This window comes from Daldinia childiae (genome assembly GCF_008694065.1).
Source record: "Daldinia childiae strain JS-1345 chromosome Unknown Scaffold5, whole genome shotgun sequence".
NCBI classification, from domain to species: Eukaryota; Fungi; Ascomycota; class Sordariomycetes; order Xylariales; family Hypoxylaceae; genus Daldinia; species Daldinia childiae.
In genome coordinates, this window is record NW_022984646.1 from 1343134 (window position 1) to 1360481 (window position 17348).

Here is a 17348-nt window from a genome sequence, read left to right on the forward strand (position 1 = left end):
GGGTTGTTGTATTGGTATCATTGGCTGGCGTTCTGGCGCAGGGGAAAGCTTTTTCACTGAAGACGTTGATGGTAGGATGGGATCACATGGCCCCCCGTATCAGTGAGCATCGAAGTTGAAGGTGTCCGGTATTATTCCCATTCTGTTTTGAAGTAAAAGGGACGGACTCCTCTCTACAGTGACGGTAACTAGGTTATGAATACCTAGCATCGCAAGATATATTATTTGCTTTTTAAGGCGTAGAATAAAGCAAGCAAGGAAGCAATATTACGTTATTCTACATCGAGCTTCGGTTGTTCTATGAGTCAATATGGTTATGCATGTGATGATGTTTTGCCGTGCAGGGGAGATAAATAATAATAATATCAGTGAGAAGTTTCAGAATCTTGTTTTTCATTCCTGTAATAGCATTTCCCTTTCTAAATAATGACTGAAGATACCCCTAAGTAACCGGACGCGAACGCCTAGGGCGACGACTTGCGCATCTTTCACAAGTTGCTTCGCGGCCCCTTTTTTTCATCGCCCCTTGCCAATGCGTATGTGTTTGTATATGCGGTAGGTAGAGGCCGCACTAACGGCCCCCCCTTTTGATCCTACCACTGCCACTACTAATCGTTCTTAGGGACCATCCATCCATACATACATGCTAGGTTTTCCCTTTTTAGCCACCGCCTCGCTTCTCTTAACAACACTAACGGAGTACATGATAAGCCCAGCCCGTCGTAACGTAGGACTTACATCTCGTCTATTCATTACTTGGCTTCTAAGTTTGGGGGCGTATACGGGCTTCACTCGCCGTTCTCGCGAGGCTCGCGAGGCTCACGCGGCTCTCGCTGGCCGCCGCCTCTGCCTCCGCCACGACCACCTCGCTTGCCACCTCGGCCTCTCTCGCCACGTTCGCCCCTGCGGTCTCCACCCTCCTTGCCGTCGTCCTTACCGTCAATCTTGCCGCCCTCGTCCAGTGGCTAGTATGGCGGTGGCTAGGCGCTGGCTGAGGTCGATCTGGGTGCGGATGCTGTTGGCCAGGTAGCTGACCATCAGCACGTCCTGGATGTGGTTGTTGAAGTCGGACTCGACCCTTGTGGGGTCTACCTTGGGCGCGAGAGACAGCGCTCCCATCAGGTACTGGCCCAGAGCGTTGTTAGGCTCGTTTTCCTCGTCGATGACACCACCCACGTAGTCTGATACCCGATCGAGCAGGTCCTGCGCGTGCTCCAAGCTGCGAGTCAGCGACTCGACGTCGGAGATGACGGGGGCGGCGCGCGCCTCGGTGTCCCGCGCGCTTGAGATCAGGTCGAGGGCAGAACGCTCGGCGTCGTTGTAGGCGATGCGGTGGGGTACCTGGATGAAGAGGCAAGACTCGGAAGCGCGCTCGGCATTGACAGCGATGGGGGCAGAGATGTAGGCGCGCGTGCGGACGGGGGTACCGGGCTCGGCGGAGACGGTGAGGTGAATAGCCGGGTGAGGGAAGGTGCCGGTCTCGGGGCTGGCAAAGAAGTTCTGGATGAGGGCGCTGAAGGAGTTGAGCTCGTGGGAGGTGGTGTACCAGCCGAGCAGGACCTCGCGGGGGTGGGCGCGCAAGTGCAGCGACAACATATTCTTCTGGTATTCAACATCGACTTCGACCTGGTCCTCGTTCTCGGTATGGGGGATGGCGAACGACGACGCTACGATGGCTTCGCCACCATCTTCGGACCGGGTACCGACCAAGGCACCGATGACGCGGGAAGAGCTCGTCGGCGCGGGGCGGATATCGCGACGGGTGGCATGGTCGAGGACGGAAAGGATAGCCTATTTATTACTATTAGTTAGTACTAATAAGAAAACGGGTATATAGCTAAGAACAAAAAAAAAATAAGGCAGTAGTGACATACTTGTGGTAGGATGTTAACGGAGAGCGGGGAAAGATGGCTTTGGAAATGCAAAGTCGTCGGTGCCAAAGGTCGCGCCAGATGAAGGAAAGGTTCCGTATCTACGGCCATGATTGCGGTATTCTAGAGGCCGGATTTATATTACGGAGAAGAGGGTAGGTTGACGGACGATTATCGTAGTTTGTTGTCTTTCAGTCCAATTAATCGAACCTTTTTTTAATTCTATCTTTTTATTTTTACTTTTTTTTCGCTGGCGACGTTGTAATTTTCACGTTCTGGGCGTAGTGGGGTTCGCAGTGGGTTGTGGGCAAGGCTGAAGATTTTTGGGGGGGTGGAGGGGTGAGGGTGCGAAGATAAGAAAATAAAAAATCTGGGTTTACAGGGGTATATTTACCTTAACGTAGCGATTGGTGTGGAGCGTGGCAAAGGATCCATAACGCGAGGCTTGCGTGCAAGAAATTCTGCAAGGCTGATGGACCATCAATTAGAATTTCCCTTACAATTCAATCACCATATAAGATTTTGATTTTTCTTTAATAAATTATGCAACTTTAATTTTTTAACAGGATTTTATTTTTTTATTCTCGTTCAACTTATATTATGCGAGGTAAACCCAGAGGAGGAGCTCGCCGAGGAGGTGCTCCTAGAGGTAGAGGTCAAGGTAGAGGAAGGGGAATGAGTCGGGGAGGAAGTCGAGGAGGAGGACGCGGACGAGGACGCGGAGGTTTTAATGGAAAAAGAACTTTTGACAGCGCAAGAATTATAGAGTCCGAGTAAGGCTTCTTTTCCATTTCTTTCTTTCTTCTATTTCAATAAGTAATTGATCACTAATACTTCTTATAGGGAATCAGAAGATGAAGTGTCTGAAGAAGAAGAACAGCTACCATCAGATGATGCATCTGAAAATGAAGGTTCTGGATCAGAAGATGAACAGGAGCAGGCGACTAGTCGACCTTACTTTGCCTTAATGCAGAGTTTATCTAAAGAACCATCAGCTCCAAGCGCTAAAAGAAGAAAGCTTGACACTCAGTCTGAAGAAGTCAAGTCCAGTAAACTTAATCAAAAAGAGGCCACTACAACCGAAGAAGATGAAGAACGAGATGTCGATCATGTAGAGGAAGCGGAAGAGGGGCCAGATAATGAGATCGAAATGGATGATGACGACGATGAAGATGTTCCAGATTCATCCGACCCATTCGAAACTCACTTCGTCAACCCAGATCAAAACGAAGTTCAAAAGCGTATAAAGGCTATTCAAAATAACGAGTATTCCCAGTCTCATTCTGAGAAGAATAATTGGCGATTAATACGGAACTTTCCTGGAAAGGATATAGCTCAACCTGCAGCTCTCCCGCCCCCTATACCCGGACCATCCAGCTTAAACCTCAAACATCGACTTGCTGAAACGGCCAACCGAAAACGGCCAACATTTGACAAGCTGGAGCAAGTTCTATATCCATTGACATTCGCTTATAATGATATATTATTTTGTGGAAGAACCGCGAGAAACGCCGAAAGCTTACGCCGAATGGCATGTCTTCATAGTGTCAATCATGTCTTCAAGTATGTATTTCTTGAATACCTTTTAAAGCTATGGTTCACTAACTATAATACAGAACTCGAGATCGAGTTATTAAGAACAATGCTAAACTAGCGAAGGATGCCGAAAACAGCGACTTTGAGCCCAGAGATCAGGGTTTCACGCGTCCCGAAAGTATTGATGCTACTTCCGACACGGAACTCGGCTGTCAATATGGTCAATACGATATGCGCCTTATGCGAACCGGAGCAGCAGGAAAATAGGAAACGCTTCGACGAGTCATACCTTGACAAGGACGCTAAGTTCACAGAGGACCGCCCAGAAGACTTCCGGGAGCTTTTCGAGGGCAACGACGATGACATGTTCCGCATCGGCATCAAGTTCACCCGGAAGACCATTAAATACTTTGCGCAGTTCTATAACTCGGATATTCTAATAGCGTCTCCGCTCGGCCTGCGCATGGCCATCGGATCTGAGGAAGACAAGAAGGTTGACTTCGACTTTCTAAGTTCCATCGAAGTTGTGGTCGTCGACCAGGCCGATGCTCTACTTATGCAGAACTGGGAGCACGTCGAGTACATCTTTGAGCACCTCAACCTCCAGCCACGCGAGGCCCATGACTGCGACTTCAGTCGCGTCCGCGAGTGGTACCTCGACAAGCAGGCCCAGAACTTCCGACAAACACTCGTCTTATCAGCCTTCAACACGCCCGAGCTCGTCGAGCTGCATCGCCGCTTCGGGACCAACTGGACCGGCCGCTTACGTGTGCAACCCGAAGCCTACCCTGGCGCTATCGAGGAGCTCGGTGTCAAGGCCAAGCAGACGTTTTCGCGGTTCGAAGCCTCCTCCGTAGCCGCCGAGCCCGATGCCAGGTTCGAGTACTTCACCAGCGCGGTCATACCGGCGCTGACGAAGCGCGCCAAGAGTCAGGACCTCAGCGGCACTCTAATTTTCGTCCCGTCTTACCTCGACTTCGTGCGCGTGCGCAATTACTTCGCCACCTCCCCTGCCTGCGCGGGCCTCGCGTTCGCAGCTATATCCGAGTACGCCGAGGTGCCGGAGGCATCGCGCGCGCGGTCCCATTTCGCAAGCGGTCGACACCAAGTCCTACTATACACGGAGCGCGCGCACCATTTCCGACGGTACGCGTTACGGGGCGTCCGCCGGGTTATTATGTACGGATTGCCTGATAACCCGACTTTCTACAAGGAGATTGTAGGCGGGTATCTGGGGCGTAGCGAGAGGGAGTTGAAGCTCGAACCGGGGAGGGGGACGGCGAGGGTTATGTTCTCGAGGTATGATCTTCTGAAACTGGAGAGGGTTGTTGGGTCTAAGAGGGTGGGTAGGATGATTAAGGAAAAGGGGGATACGTTTGATTTTGTATGAGAGATAAGTAGATGGGAGTTTATACACAGGCGTTTTTAGTAGTGTATATGTGAATTGGGAATTTTTTTTCTTATATGTGCTGCGGTTATGGTACATAATTCGTACAACAGCCATTGTCACGCCTGGCCTTAAGGGGTTCAATCCCTCTTCAGGTAGGTCATAATGGTACGTCTATACGCTTTTCTCCCAGTATTCCCACGGCTTCGAACTCGAAGCACTCGAGGTCGGTAGTATCACTACCTGAACTTGGGCCTTGTAGGTTCAGTGTTCCTAGACTTCCATCCCGTAGTAACAAGACCAGACCAAAGCAACCTCTTCCTCCACTCCTTCTCATAAAACCAACCACCCCCTCTCTAACTAGCAGGAGCTTCCCCCTGACCCTGCGCACCAGCGCCCTGTCCGGCAGCGCCCTTCACGCCCAACCGCAACCCCTCGACCCTCTTCACCATCTCGTCGAACGCAGCCTGGCCGCCAGGTCGGAAGCGGGTGACTTTCTGGCGATTGAGCAGGGTGAGGGCGTTGTGGGGGCGACCCAGGCGCTGCTCGCGCGCAAACGCAGCAGCTGTCATGGCGAACCGCAGATCCTTGGGCCCGTCGACTAGTTCGAGGATGGCCGAGTCGCCCTGGTCGTAGCGGGACTTGGGCTCCGTTCGCAGGACGCGCGTGTATCCGCCTGGGCGCGAGGCGTAGCGCTGGCGTAACTCGCCGAAGAGCTTGGGGAGGAGGTTGTGGGGAGTCTATGGTGGGGGTGGTTAGCGATTGGGGTTACCCTTTTTTTTTTTATATCTGCTTCTGAGTTGGGATGGGATTGGTGTGTGTGAGGGAAGACAAAGAAGAAGAGGCCAATCGTACAAATAATATACCCGTAGCTTTCCGTCTGCTAGTCTCGTTGTTCGTCTTAGCGAGAGTAATGAGCTTTTCTGCTAGACGCTGGGTTTCTTTGGCCTTGGGCCATGTCGTTCGGACGGATTCGTGCTGGACGAGGGCTGTGACTAAATTTCGCAGTAGGGCTTGTCGATGCGACGATTTTCGACTTAAGTGTCGGTACTTGACTAGACCACCCGCCATCCTTCAGCTTGACCGGGTGACTTAATCTCGGGTGGTGGTGCAATTGGGCTTTGTTGCGGCAAGGCAAGGCAAGGTAAGGTAAGGTAAGGTAAGGTGGGATGGGTTTGAGTTGACGATTTGAGGTTCAAATTATTGACTGGGGAGGTACAAAGTTACTTTGAATTTTTGGATCTTGGTAGGTATATGTACCTAGGTACCTACCTCATAACGACATAATCAACGAATCAAGCGGGATAATGGAATAGGTACCCACATACAAGGTATAGGTAAAGGTACGTACTCAATCAGGGAATAGTAGCGTGACTTCGTCATTCGTTAAACGTCAAATTCGAAATTCGAAATTCGATTTATTTAATATTTGATTTAATATTCACATTGAATTTGGTTCTACAGACAATCCTACAAGGGAGTTTGTCAAGACTTACACTCGTTTCTCCTGATTTTACAAATTCATACAAAATTGGGTTTTTATAGCACCTGCGCCATAGCGCGCATATTAAACACCTCAAAATGGGCTTCACAACTGGATTTGTACGTTCTCATATGGCACCAAGTCATAACACCAAGTCATAACACCAAGTCTCAGAATAATAAACTAAAAACTACTTACTTATATGAATAGACTGGAGGTGTAACTCTCACCCTCTCAGTAGCTTACCTAGGTGTACTAGCACACCAACGACACCGAGAGCGTCAAGCTGCCATCCTACGACAGCAAACTCGTCTAATATCTGGTATCATCGACCCTCTGCCGCCTGTCTTGCCACCCACAAGGGCCGAGCTTGCAGCAGCCGAACGTGCCAATCTTATCGAGAGGGCTAAAGATCGGTGGAATGCTGAAATAGAAGGTGCTGTCCATTGGGCTCAGAATAAAGACTGGGAGGAGGTGCGCGAGAATGTCGAAATCGCTTTCGGTAGGCTCTGGGCTAGGACATTTGGTGATGTTCAGGGACCTATAGAGAAGGGTGATGAGGTGGCAGCAAACGTAAAAGCAGTTGCAAATACAAAACTGGACCAGGGCAAGGAGAAAGCCTCGAGTGTAGCTGCGGCGGCCAAGAGCGCATATGCGGATGCAAAGGCCAAAGGCTCTGAGGTGGTTGGGCGTACAGAAGAGAAGGCTAAAGAATCCAAGGGCTCATTCCTAGGTGGCTTAGCAAGCAGTATCTGGAAGAGCAAGGATGCAGTTGACAAGACAAAGTCGGCAGTGGTAGGAGGAGCTAAGCAAAAAGGGAAGAGCTCTCATCACAACTATCTGCAGAGGAGAGGACACTTAGCCAACGATATAAGGGGTCGACGTCGACTAAACTTGAACAAAGTCAGGAAGAGGTGTTAGCTGCAAGATATGCTTCGACTGGTCAGCGAGATCGATCACAAATAAAAGCCTCATGAGGGAGGAAATGCGAGCAAGTTCGAGTTCCTGGCCTTCCTATTGTTCGTACAGCGTTCAGCGAGAAAAGCATTCGAGCCCCCAAAGTAGTAATGGATGTACTTATGTATTATACGAACTACGACTATAACTAGAGGATTAATAGAATACCTTAGGTACTTAGATACCTTATCTACTCGTTGTTGCCATGGAATCGTATTGGCAGACGGCAATAAAAAGCGGTAGAATCAGGCACCTCGACAGCGGCAGTACGATTCACTCAGGCAACGCGATAATAATTTACACAATCCGAATCACGGCAACGAACCCTACCTTATTATTAATTTCGTTTTCCCCGCGCCTGTTTATTTCACGTTCGACATCTACAACGTCGCCAATCAATTTGGCGCGCAACCACTTGCTCATTATTAACCTCTAAGCTTCTATCGCGCGCCGTCTAGGGATCTAACTGACGAGGTAAGACGACATATTACCTATATAAAAAGTAACAAGAAACTAAATTATTATCATAGAATGGGAGGTACTTCCAATAACTCTTCGCCCGGCCGTGGCAGAAGTCGTCACAGAACCCGAAGACCTACCGTCTCTGGTGACGACTCTGCTTCGCCCTCAAAGCACAAGAAACGAGACCATTCTCATCCTGCTAAGCAGAATGTTTCTATCCCTCGCATAAATATCCAGTCTCCTACACCTCCGCTCTCAGCCTCTAGCTTGGCGCATGATGAGATACGCCGCAATGAGCAATCTCGTCGCATACGCCATTCTCATGCTCGCGAAATTCTCCGTCCTGCTAATGACGGTAACAAGGACACCAAGGACAAAGATAAGGGAAAAGGAAAGAGCACAAGCAAGGACAGAGATGGAGATAACAGCAAGAGCCGTACTGGTCGCTGTACTCATGTCCATCATCATCACTACCACGTCCACAACCACTATCATAAGTACTATATCAACAATGATAAGCAGGTGGGCGAACCTACTCATGATGTAACGCATTCAATCTATCGTCAGCCACCATTCGACCAGTCGGATCCTCAAGCAGCTATGAAGTATCAAGAGGAGCACCATCAAAAGCACGTAGAGCAGCACCAAGACCGAGAACAGCAACGCGAGCAGGAACAGAAGCAGTCCCAGCCCTCTCACCATCGTCACAACAGCAAAGGTGTGAACAACCCTGGTCCCTCACAGCAACGTCCTTATCAAAGCACGCGTTCCCACTCAACAGCTACGCGAATTCCAGGACCACTTGAATATCCGTCTCGTCCGTCTAATTCTCAGCGTGGTGCTGTTGGCCTAGAAGAATGGGTTCCCCACTCATTCACGTCCCCTTCTCTCTTCACGTCTCCGCCCCGCACAAACATACAGCAAGACGTAAAAAACACCATGGACCAAGCCGACAAATACAGCGCCACAGCCCTAGTCAACGCAGACGAAGAAGCAAGCGCTATCGTGCAGGCTAACTCTCCTCGCTCCTGGACCTCCAGCTCCAGCTCCGGCCACGCCTCCGTCTCCACGCTGACTACCATCTCGCGCGGCGTAGCCTACGACAGACACAGACGCCGGGATTCTTACGAGTCTGGATCGGGCTCAGGGTCTGTGCACAGGAAGTTGAAGAAAGGGGGTTTTCGCGCGTGGGTCTCACGACATCTGCGCGACTAAGGGAGCTTGTTCCCGTGCTTGTAAGTGCGGTACTGGAAGATATTAAGTACCTATGAATACATGAAGAAGACGTGAAAGACAAGAAAAAAAAAGAAGGGAGGATCGAGAGTGAACAGATGCAGACATATACATCTCTGCATGTACCAACGAATAGGAGCTGAGACCCGGAACGAGCAGTAGCAGCACGCATACAGACGTGCATGCCCATGGTATGACAGGACTATAGTCCAACTATCAACCGTGATGTGCAGGATACGAGATGAAGGCCGAGCATAATAATAATTACGACAAGGATGTATTTACGAAGAAAGGAAGAGAGAGCCAAGTAGCCAACCACACTATGCTAAGCTAATCCCTCTTCCTGGCATGTTTATTAGTTTTATTTCTTTCCCCCTTTCCTTTGTTCCTATTTCTTGTACTGCACTGTCAGCCAACCAGCAGAAGACATGCTATTTCCATTTGTATTCATTCATTCATTCATTCATTCCTGTACGATATGCTTCGATTTCTTATAGCCTCGTTCCGTAGCTAGGTACCCCAAGTAAGCTAGTAGCTACTTACATACCTATACCTACCTACCTCTCTACCTAATAAACAAGCTGATTGCTTTCTTCGTATTATGCCTTTTCTCTAGTTTCCGATCTTGTAGATGATGGCGGATAGCACATAAATATCAGGCATCGTAATTCTCTATGAGCATATGGGCTCACTTCAAAATATCGTCTGTCCTTAGGAGGGTTACCGTGCAGGAGGAATGTCAAGAGTGGTTTAAAGAGCAAATGATAGATAGAACTACCAAAATGACAGCAAATATAAAGTCATTAATTAGCAAGAACTGGATTCTTATAGATTACATGCTATACTAGAAACGTAGCACTATACATATCATGTAGAACAATTAATGTATAACAATCTTCACTGCATTCAAGCCAATAAATATTTGTTCACTCAGTGTAGCCAGTTCTCATTTCGCTGCAACGTATCCAAAACTGGGTACATATTATAGCATCTGAACAGGATCTCAATCAATGATCCCCCCTTCGTATTACGTTCCTCCCCTCAACCTCTGCTAGTAACGCAAACGAATAATAAAATGGTATCCTTCAAAAAAGCTCTTCTGGGTAACTGGCCAACTAACTTGTCAAGATAACTAATAAAGTAAAAAGAACAACCACCCAATATCAACGAGGGATATGCGCGCGACATATCCGTAAAAAAATCGGATAGTAATTCCGCCATTGTAGAATACGATTTTCAAGCCTGCCGCCCTTCGTCCCAGCTCTATATTCCGTAGGAAGCGCCCAATGTTTTGAAATGAAATATCAAGTTTATACACGGAAGATTGGAATGTAAAGTTAAATTTGATTAATACGCTGTAGACTTCTTGCGGCGTTCGAACATCCGGGAGAATCCACTGCTCTTGCTTTCGCTCTGGGTAGGGAGCGACATCACAGGTTGTGGTGGTGGTTCGGAATCGCGCAGGAAACTAGCGAGGTCCGACGTACGAGTATTAGCGGAAACGGCATCCCGTGCTTCGAATTTCTTCATTGGAACACGGCCCATCGAACTACTGGGAGCGGTTGGTGGTGGTCTGGGATTGCTCCCAAACTTATCTGCCGAGGTTGGGATGACAATAGGCGTGTAGCCTCTGCTAGTGCCAGCTCGGCTACTGAGAGACCTCGAATCAGCCCCAAATCCTCTAGGGTTTGAAGCTGCTCTGATAGAGTTCCCGCCCGATCTTAGGCGTGCGATCAAATTTGGCGCACTGGATTTTTTCTTCGGGATAGCAACAGGTTGAGGCATCGGTTCAGGGGGAGGGGGATAACTGTTGAGGAAATCGATCAAGCTTTCTTCCTTCTTCGGTTTTGGTTGAGGCATTATATCTAATTCTTCGTCTTCCTCGTCGCTAAAATCAAGGGCATAAGGGTCACGGACTCGTCGCTGTGTCCGCTTCGGTATCATATCGTCATCATCAAAGTTGTTGCCAGAGTATTGCTGTACCTTGTTCGCTTTGTTCAAGAGTGCGCTTTGGGAATTCATCGACGACGGAGCTGAAGCCTCCGTAAAATTCGTTGATGCCTCGCTACTTCGAATGTTTGGAATCACTGCATCGATTGCCTTGCCTCCTACAGCACCGGCCATCTGCAGTTGGTCTGAGTCCATGGTACTCCGGAAAGGGGCAACGTGACGAGGAATCCGGGGGTTATTTGCATTGGTGCTTGGCGGCCCTCGTCGAATAAAATCAATAAGATCCGAGTTTTCGCTACCGAGGTTAACCGTAGCATCCCTAGCTTGGAAGTGCGATCGGTGGCTTGAACTGGTCTGTCGGCTATCGATACTCGCACTCTTCTTCACGTGAGTAGGGCCCCTGGGGGCCCGGATAGTAGAAATCGAAGCCGCGTGTCCTCTGCTATGCGGAACGCTGCGCTCGCTAGGAGGTCCTGTTGATCGAATAAAATTGGCAAAATCTTGCAACGATTCCCCAGGGACTCGCGCTTCCCTCGCTTGCGCGGCCATGCCTGATCGACTTTTCGGTGGAATAGAAGGGGGTGCACTTGGGATTACTTCGGAGAATTTCCCGGTAAAAGGGATGTCCGTAGGAGGATGGGAACCCAGAGGATTAGAACCGAGATTAGTCTGCTTCGTAAAGGATGCGGTCCTTTTAATAGATGAGGATCGTGAGCGCTCAGAATGTCTGGTGTCCTCGCCCCTTTGGAACCTATTAGGTTTAGGACTTCCAGTGTGCTGAGATGAACTAGACTGTATATTCCATTAGATCGGGTGGCATGGCAAGAAAAAAAAATTAGAAACTTACGTCAATATCACGCATGTTTTCTGGGGTGAGAGTATACTGCAGGGTTTCCTGGCTGTGAATTAGTTGCTCAAAATCGCGAGCTCTATCCTCGGAGCGTCGAGGGCTTCCGTCCTCAGAGGTACGAACGGCTTTGAGTTTAGCAGACATGGAAGAAGGTGACTCGCTTGGCATAGGGCGCGACATCTTTGGCGATTCCGGCGTACCACGCCGGGCAGGTATATTTGACGTAGTATCGTTAGAGCTCGACCGCCCATACATGGGCCGGCTTGTGCTCCTCTCGAGTACAGTTGGCATTGGCGGGTTCCTCGACGATTTTAAGGGGGCCGCAGGCCTTTCCTCCAAAGGCGGTTCTGTTGTGGGACCATTCAGAATCGACACCTTAGTGGTGGTGGTCGCAGCAAGTTCGTATACTGCTTGTGAGTGGACGCTTCTCAAAGGACTGGGATTTCGGGCAGGTTGGACTACCCCAGAACTAGTCTCCTGAGAATCGTCGAATGACCGCTGAAGGACAACGGCATGCTTCTTTCCAGATGATGCTCCCGGATCATTTTCCTCGGCAATGGGAGGAGTAGAAATTCTACGAGCAACCAAGGCAGGGTCCTGGAAATCCATGGAATTCGTTCGCGAACCAACCGTCGGGCTGCGAGGGCTTTGTACCTCAATAATTCGTACCGACCGGAGGCTATTCGTTCTTACAGGCATAATAAGGGGAGTAGGCCTGCCAGAGTCCGATGTAGAAGGAGAGGAGCTTCTTCCTCCAATAGAGATTCTTGATGAGGTCAATATTTCAGGTTCTTCGGCAAACTCATCAATTTCGTCTTCTTCAATTTCAGCTAGCGGGACAATGCTACTAGCTCTCGTCGATATCGTAGGTGTAATGTCGTTAGTGGCCACTGGCATTAGCCCATCCGGGATAGCTTTCTGCTCCAGTGTTTGGTTAGGTTGCTCGTTCTCATCAACGTTGTCATATCTAATGTCCTTTGTAGAAACGCCAACGATTGTCTCCGCCTCATCTTTGCTTGGATCTTTGTGAGGCTGGATTTCAATTTCACGACTAGCGCCCGGAGCAGAAGGATACCGGGGGCGTTTCCGAGATGGAAGAGACCGTACACGGCGAATCGATGAACCTTTTAGCGAAGCTCGAAGAGACGCTAGTCTGTCCTTTGTTGACGAGGACAATATGACTAGACTCTTCGGCCGGCCAATATCCTTTTCCTCCTCACTCTCCTCATCGCTATATATAGCCTCGACATCGCTATCCGGTAGAGGTACTTCAGCCGGATCCACCTTCGGAATTGACTTCGGATTGGACGACTTCTGATCTGTTTTCTCCCCGCCTGTCTCCCCATCTTGCTCTTCCTGTACATCAAGCGCAGGGTCCGAATCTCTAGGTGTCCGAAGCAACTGCACGTAGTCTGTTGCAGCGCTCCCGCGTCGCTGGTTAATTATCCCCGAAGTACTTGAGGAACTGCGCGAGAAAGGACGGAGAATAGTTAGGCTCTCCGGGCGACCGAATCCTCTTCTTCCAAGCACGCCAAAGTCGACCGAGAGTTCGATCCAACGCAACACGTTCCATGTCTAATTCCTCAACAACAAGACGTTCAAATAATTCACCGTGTACTCGCGTCCCCTCTTTCAACTCTTTCTCGCACTTGACACGTAGTCGGTTAAAGGCCGCTTGCCCGGCTATGACGAGAACCTGCTCACCCATAAATTCTAGAATCGAGGTTAAGAAAATAGCAACCGCCGGGGATACAACGTCGGACATGATGTCATCCGACTCGCCCCTGAGATGTTCTTGTTCCATATGATAGTCTTCGTCTTCTTCCTCCATATCACCCAAAGACGAATAAACCATACATCGTAGTCTCGTTCTTTTCCACACTAACTCTAGATCCCAATCGACATGTCCCTCGGTATTGGAGATTGTACTAGATCTTCAATTTCATTACCACCCAGGTATTCTCGAAGCTCTTCGTCGGCGTTATTAATAGCATCTTTAGCAAGTTTCGGTTTCAGTACTTCGCTGACGGCCGGCCGTAGCGCCGATAGTGAAGTGGACTTCGCGACACAGATTATGTTGAACAAGAGCTGATCGATAAAATTATTGGCGAGCTGAAGAGCGCCTGGTGAAACCAAGGCGGTCTCTTCCGAAGGCTCAATTCCCATCTGATCGTACCATATCTCAGAATGGCTGTCATGATCATTAGTGACGATTTGTGAAGCAGCAGATGCAGCGATGAACACCGCCTCGGGCGACACAGAGAGAGGGGGAGACATCATGCCGTGGCTAGTCGTAGACGGACGGTCGCTCGAAATACTCTGGGTTCTAGAACGAACATGTCGCGATGAATTCGTGACAGCAACTGAGGAAGAGCTCGACATGGCGGAGTCGTGTGATTGGAAAGTCTCAATCGGAATGTCCGTTGTAACGGCAGACCCGGGAGGTCGCCCTGGCTGGGATACGGCGACAGGTTGAAATGAAGGGCTGCAGACTCGCTGTCTGCAAAGGCCCTAGCGGCTTAAAACACAGTATTCGAATTATCGAGGGGTAAGAGCTGTTAATATAAAATATTAATGGTAAATTCTCAAGGAAAAAAGATAAATTGTAGTAGTTTGTACGTAGGAAGGATTGCACTGAAACGGTGGTCGAAAAGAGAGTACGAAGATCACTAGTAAATCGAATGAATGGAAGCTCGCAGGTGAAACATTCCGCGAGGAGACTGGGGAAAGCTAAGCGAGTCAAGATTTGGGTGAAGGCATGTTACAAATGGAAATTATCTCTAGCTTGAGACTTTAGTTATTCATGAGTCAAGAGTCGTGACAAGGCATGTTAGACAGCTAGTCAAGGAACGAAAAGAGAACGGGTGTATGTAAAGGTGTGAGTCTTGATGAAGCCCTAGATCATCAGTGTGATGACATGTAATGTGATGAGAATCATCATAATCAATTGGAGTGAATGAGTAATTTAGATAGTTAGATGGCCACTGGACCACAAGAAGTGATAATTCCCCGGAGACCGCACAGCCAATTTCTCTGATAGTGCTTCCCCTATTCCGTGAAAAACATGGTAGCGGGAATGAGGCTTCAGAGATGAGAGCTAGCCCCTGTCAACAAGGGGGTTCACATGTGGAAGTGAAAAGAGTAGATCAAGTAGACAATACCAGATCTTACGATCCGGGTATCCGCAAGAGCCTCTGATGAAGACAATTAAAAAAAGAAGCAAAATATAGTAATTGGCAGACATAAAATCGGCCAACGTACCCTAATATTGATTAGAAAGAAGCGAAAGCGTCCACCGGGTAAGCTTGGAGATTTCTTCCGGGTTTCTTCGAATAGAAGTGAAATGTTCTAGTTAATATGTTAAAATGTCATGTTTTGTGTTGCAAAGGCGGGAAGGCTAATGATGTTTGTCGGGTGTCCAATATCGGCAACCATCGAGCTACGTGATAAAAAGAGTCGGATAGATGTTGGAGAAGAACATGAACGGAGGACGAGAGAAAAGAAAAGTACAAGCAGATAGAACAAAATGGTGTTCTACTTTTAGCTTGCCGGCAACGCGCCAGCGTAGGAATTGGAATTTAAAATACATTTAAGTAACCTTCGAACGTTTTTTGCGACTGCGACTGCAACTTCCATTACAAGCTACCTACTATGGATGGATGGATGGAAGGCAGGGTACATCCCACCTTGAGGAGTACGGATACCACCTACCTTGTTTTTCATTACCCACATAGGTACAAAGACTACCTACACCTCCTGCAGCATGGTAAACCATAGCGTACCCACTAGACTCCGCAAGTAGTCGCCAGGGGATTTTATATGAGAAAAAACTACGTAGTAACTTATGCAGTGGCTTGTGCAAGGCCTAATATTTTCAAATTCGAGATCAATAAAAGATCAGCAAGTAAAAGCCAGGGTATTTTCATATAAAATCCCTGGCAACTACTTGCGGAGTATGTATGGGTTTAGTGGGTACGCTATGGTTTACCATGCTGCTGGAGGTGTAGGCATATGTAGTCTGGGCTGTACGTAGTGTAGTTCGTACATACCTTCGGTAGCACATCACTGCAAATCGCCCCATATAAGCCGGGGCTACGAGAACGTAATAGAGCTAATTTACAGCTACTTAATTCCCTAAGCCGAGCTAGGCTCGGATAAGTTTAGTCTGACCCCTGTCAATGTTTGAATGTGTTTGCACGCAGCTCGCTCCGGGGGAATCGAAAGGAAAAAAAAAAACCTAAGCCAGGTTATATATGCACCCTGAACTAGGGTCTAAATCTTCAAAAAAGGTATTGAAGCATTCTAGGCCCCTGCAAATGCACATCAGAACATGCAGGATGTAAATCTATACCTATCTTTAGGCCTTCCCAATAGGTATCATTGCCGATATTCAAGATATACTCTAGGTACACATTCGATTTTTCCGATATTGTTTTCAATATATGATAAGTAGGTACCTAATGAACATGAGCAAAATAAATCGATTTGAATAGGCTCTCCATAAGGTTTACGATGATAAGTATATAACTAGATGTTTCAAAAGTTGAACCTCGGAGATTTATCGCATACGTAAACGTGCTACGGGTAACACGTCCACGAAATGTTTCCACTTCGCTCCGATGGGAGTTTCCCTTTAACTTATAAGTCTCCATACATCAGGCAAGGTGTCACGTCACAACTTACAAGTTATAAAGTTTTTAAATAACTATCGAAAAGAACTGTCCATCAATAGTAACTTTGGAATTAGCTACCAACAACCAAGAACGAAGATAGCAACAAGGGGACTAGACCAGAAACGCGCGAAATTTGATATTGCTCAAGGAATGGCATAACCCACAGTGGAGGCCGTGATCTCGTGGGTCTTGTGTGGGAAGTGGATGAACCTACATAATACCTGTGCCTGTTCGAATCCGGGTGGTGATTCCGAACTAGTGTTGCGATGGCACGCGAGAAGTGACAGGGCCGGCGATATGCTAACTGTTTACAAAATATATCTTACAAAACAGGTAATTAATAGGTACATAATATCTCGGCTGCGCCGTTGGTAAATCGAAAAAAAGCATCAATCAAAACCTACATCACGGACTTTGAAGTGTTAAATTATATAATATCGCACTGGGGTGAGATGATAACTGCATAGGGGCTGCGCCATCATTAAACATGTACAGAATACAGCAGAGATATTCTTCAAGGCACCTTCAAGGCACAGTCAGACAATCTAATGATGGCTTTACAAAATTGAGGGGGGCCAAAGAAGCGAGATAGCCTTGTATTTCTCGACTATATCCTTCGAACAATGTCATTCCTTTCTATATCAGTTCTACAGTCTATTGGCATTATGGTATCTAGAACGCCACGTAAATAGATGTGGAAAAGATAGGCTTTAAGCTCCAAGTTCCGTCTAAGTTTCGTAGGATGTGGGATTCTAATGCTGGCCCGGTTTTTCAAACTTGTCTCTTGACACAACCCCGGAGCTTCCATGCTGACTGCAACCTATCTGACGTACAGCCAGCCGACCATATATCGGTTGTGATATTTATGTCCACCGCGTGCCACAGGTTTGCCGATCTAGAATACCTACCAAGCAGGATTTGCTGAATCCTTCACCGCAAGGTATAC

The 17348-nt window shown here is 48.2% G+C and overlaps 5 protein-coding genes across 6 annotated transcripts; 2 read left to right on the forward strand and 3 right to left on the reverse strand.

Annotated features, from left to right (window-relative positions):
• Positions 1–939: 939 nt before the first annotated feature.
• GL218_05495 (Eukaryotic translation initiation factor 3 subunit F) lies at positions 940–1982 on the reverse strand (the record flags this gene model as incomplete). The annotated part of the gene is made up of 2 exons (XM_033582160.1): positions 940–1791; positions 1875–1982. 2 exons carry the CDS (start codon positions 1980–1982, stop codon positions 940–942), a joined length of 960 nt encoding a protein of 319 aa, XP_033434282.1.
• Positions 1983–2471: 489 nt separating this feature from the next.
• Positions 2472–4797, forward strand: GL218_05496 (U3 small nucleolar RNA-associated protein 25; the record flags this gene model as incomplete). The annotated part of the gene is made up of 4 exons (XM_033582161.1): positions 2472–2478; positions 2723–3434; positions 3488–3627; positions 3722–4797. The coding sequence occupies 4 exons, from the start codon at positions 2472–2474 to the stop codon at positions 4795–4797; spliced, it is 1935 nt and encodes a 644-aa protein (XP_033434283.1).
• A 353-nt stretch (positions 4798–5150) lies between these two features.
• On the reverse strand, positions 5151–5865 carry GL218_05497 (54S ribosomal protein L8, mitochondrial; the record flags this gene model as incomplete). The annotated part of the gene is made up of 2 exons (XM_033582162.1): positions 5151–5534; positions 5650–5865. 2 exons carry the CDS (start codon positions 5863–5865, stop codon positions 5151–5153), a joined length of 600 nt encoding a protein of 199 aa, XP_033434284.1.
• Positions 5866–6375: 510 nt separating this feature from the next.
• Positions 6376–8911, forward strand: GL218_05498 (uncharacterized protein; the record flags this gene model as incomplete). The annotated part of the gene is made up of 3 exons (XM_033582163.1): positions 6376–6396; positions 6488–7072; positions 8264–8911. The coding sequence occupies 3 exons, from the start codon at positions 6376–6378 to the stop codon at positions 8909–8911; spliced, it is 1254 nt and encodes a 417-aa protein (XP_033434672.1).
• A 1365-nt stretch (positions 8912–10276) lies between these two features.
• Positions 10277–14111, reverse strand: GL218_05499 (uncharacterized protein; the record flags this gene model as incomplete). Of its 2 annotated transcripts, XM_033582164.1 has the most annotated exons (4): positions 10277–11671; positions 11727–13113; positions 13187–13610; positions 13679–14111. In XM_033582164.1, the coding sequence occupies 4 exons, from the start codon at positions 14109–14111 to the stop codon at positions 10277–10279; spliced, it is 3639 nt and encodes a 1212-aa protein (XP_033434673.1). The 2 variants fall into 2 exon arrangements, with proteins under 2 accessions (XP_033434673.1, XP_033434674.1); XM_033582165.1 differs by lacking the exons at positions 11727–13113; positions 13187–13610; positions 13679–14111 and having other exon boundaries at positions 10277–10789.
• Between the last annotated feature and the right edge of the window lie 3237 nt (positions 14112–17348).